This window comes from Diabrotica undecimpunctata, chromosome 6 (genome assembly GCF_040954645.1).
Source record: "Diabrotica undecimpunctata isolate CICGRU chromosome 6, icDiaUnde3, whole genome shotgun sequence".
Classification (NCBI taxonomy): domain Eukaryota; kingdom Metazoa; phylum Arthropoda; class Insecta; order Coleoptera; family Chrysomelidae; genus Diabrotica; species Diabrotica undecimpunctata.
The window spans coordinates 71162794-71165968 of NC_092808.1; the positions used below are offsets into that span (position 1 = coordinate 71162794).

The 3175-nt window shown below is 35.6% G+C and overlaps 1 protein-coding gene across 1 annotated transcript; it reads left to right on the forward strand.

The window, feature by feature from the left end:
- Positions 1–348: 348 nt before the first annotated feature.
- Positions 349–1377, forward strand: LOC140444413 (ATP-dependent DNA helicase pif1-like). Its single transcript, XM_072536165.1, has one exon. It carries the CDS (start codon positions 349–351, stop codon positions 1375–1377), a length of 1029 nt encoding a protein of 342 aa, XP_072392266.1.
- Positions 1378–3175: the final 1798 nt, after the last annotated feature.

The following is a 3175-nucleotide window of genomic DNA, read 5'->3' on the forward strand; positions in this document are numbered from 1 at the left end:
GATTTAGTAGTTCAAAGGAATGTACCCCTGTTAAATTACCAACAAAAGGAAGTTTATGATACTTTAATGAAGGCAATCGCTGATGAAAATGGTGGTTTATATTTCCTAGATGCCCCTGGTGGAACTGGCAAGACATTCCTTATGTCATTAGTTTTAGCAACTGTTCGGGAGAGATCCAACATAGCGGTTGCAGTTGCTTCTTCTGGAATAGCAGCCACATTGTCAGAAGGATGCCGCACGGCTCATTCAGCATTCAAATTACCGTTAAATCTTCAAACTATTCAAGAACCAACGTGTAATATTGCAAAACACTCAGCAATTAAATCATGAATCTAAGACGAATGCACAATGGCGCATAAACGTGCATTAGAAGCACTTAACCGAACATTAAAAGATTTACGCAATGACTCGAGATGTTTTGGAGGAGCAATGATTTTACTGTCTGGCGATTTCCGCCAAATACTGCCAGTAATTCCAAGATCTACGGCTGCCGATGAAATAAACGCTTGCCTCAAATCGTCAAATCTATGGCGCTATGTGAAGAAACTGCAGCTGACAACAAACATGAAAGTTACATTGCTTAATGATACATCTGCTGAAGATTTCTCGGAGCAATTGCTGACTATCGGTACTGGTCAAGTACCTGTTGATGAATCGAGCGGATTAATATTATTTCCAAATAATTTCTGTAATTTTGTCTCATCAAAAGACGAACTTATCAACAATGTATTTCCAAATTCTATTTCTAACTACAAAAATAATGAATGGTTGAGTGAGCGAGCAGTTTTAGCGGCTAAGAATAAAGATGTAGATGACCTGAACTACATAATTCAAAATAAGATCATTGAAACAATGCATTCATTCAAATCTATTGACTGCGTCACAAATGAAGATGAAGCCACCAACTATCCAATTGAATTTTTAAACTCTTTGGACGTGCCTGGCTTACCACCGCACAATTTACGCCTAAAGGTTGGCTCCGTAGTAATCATGCTTCGAAACATAAACCAACCAAAACTGTGCAACGGTACGCGTTTGGTGGTTAGTAAATTGATGAACAATGTAATTTACGCTACGATAATGATAGGAAAATTCAAAGGTGAGGAAGTTCTCATTCCGAGGATCCCGATGATCCCAACCAATATGCCGTTTGAATTTAAAAGACTTCAATTTCCAATACGTCTTGCATTTGCCATGACCATCAACAAATCACAAGGCCAATCCTTAAAAGTTTGTGGTTTAAATCTAGAACATTCATGTTTTTCCCATGGTCAATTATACGTGGCATGTTCACGGGTCGGAAGACCATCTGCGTTGTTTGTTTTTGCGCCTGATAATAAAACAAAAAATGTCGTGTATCACAAGGTACTTAAGTGAAGAGCCACCTATGTACTAAAATACAGAAATAATAATGAATGATTAATGTAGTTAATTAATTTTTTTTTGTATTTTTTCCAATAAAAAAAACACAATCTGCTTATTTATTGCCATTAAGGCGGAACAAAGTTCGCCGGGTCAGCTAGTTATGCATAACAATGATTTTAAATTAAATGTTCGAAATACCATCCATCGGTTCCTGTCATGACTTTCTGAAGTAAATCTTCAGAAAGTTATCTCATAAACACTGAAACTTTTTGTCAAATGTTAATTCAGCAAGTGATAGTGGCATAGTTACTGTAATTTATTGACGAGGGTGTTTTGATTTTGTGAATTGTCATCAGTTGTCAAATGTAATTTTTACTTTTGAATACTAAATTATAACTCACCTAAATGAAACACAACGCATAGAAATATTAATTCTTAGCGGATGCAGAGATAAAAAAAGAACACAAAACGAGGTATGCAATTTATTCAACGCAAAATATCCAGACAGACCCATCAGCCAATAAACAGTAAGTAAAATAGTCTGAAAATTTGGAGAAACTGGACACGTTAAACATATTCCAAACGCTGCGCGTCCTACAATTAAAGACAATGTGAAACTTGATATTTTATTAAATGTACATGACAATCCTCATAGTGTGGTATTATCCCTAAAATATTACAATTCATAAAAAGATAAAGTTTAAAAGGAACGTGTAATACATTTCCCATTTGTTTATATAAAATATGTTTAATATCGAGGACATCCATTAAATAGCCTCGATTCTTCTTCTTCTTTCAGTGCCTATTCGTTCCGAATATTGGCAATCATTCTGGCTATAATTATTTTATTGACTGATGCTTTAAATGGATTCGTTGTTGTTGTGGAGAACCATTTCCTCAGGTTCTTCAACCATGATATTCTCCTTCTCCCAATTCCTCGCTTTCCGAATACTTTACCCTGTAGGATTACCTTCAGTAATCTGTATTTAGTGCTGTTTCTTATTATATGTCCGAGATATTCCAACTTTCTCCTTTTAATGGTATACATCACCTCTCTTTCTTTGCCCACTCTTCGTAATACGGTCTCGTTGGTTATCTTGTCTGTCCATGATATCCTTAGAATTCGCCTGTATAGCCACATCTCGAAGGCTTCAAGTTTTTTCTCCATTGCCTCAGTTAGTGTCCAGGATTCAACTCCGTAATACAATATTGAGAAGATATAACATCGTAGGAGCCTTACTTTTATCTCCAGATCAAGATTGTGGCTTTTAAAGAGTTTGGCCATGTTATTGAATGCACTCCTAGCCTTCTCTATTCTACATTTTATTTCCTATGAGTGATCCCATTGTTCATTTACTGTTGTTCCAAGATAGTTATACTGTTTTACTCGGTCCACTGGTGTATTATTGATAAGTAGTTGAGCGTCTCTAACTTTATTTTTGCTGATGATCATAAATTTAGTTTTTTGTTATATTTACTTGAAGTCCAAATCATTCACTTACTTCATTTACTTTGTTTATCAGTTGCTGTAAACTGTTCAAACTGTCTGCAAAAATAACGGTGTCGTCTGCATAACGGATGTTGTTTAGGCGTTCTCCATTTAGAAGTATTCCATGTTCGCATTTTTCCAAGGCTTCACTAAATATTTCCTCTGAATATAGATTAAATAATATAGGTGAAAGTATACAACCTTGTCTAACGCCTCGTAGAATCTGGATCATTTCCGTTGGTTCACCTCCAAAATTCGTTCTTATTGTGGCTGATTGGTTCCAGTATAAATTTTGTATTATACGCCGATCTTTATCATCCA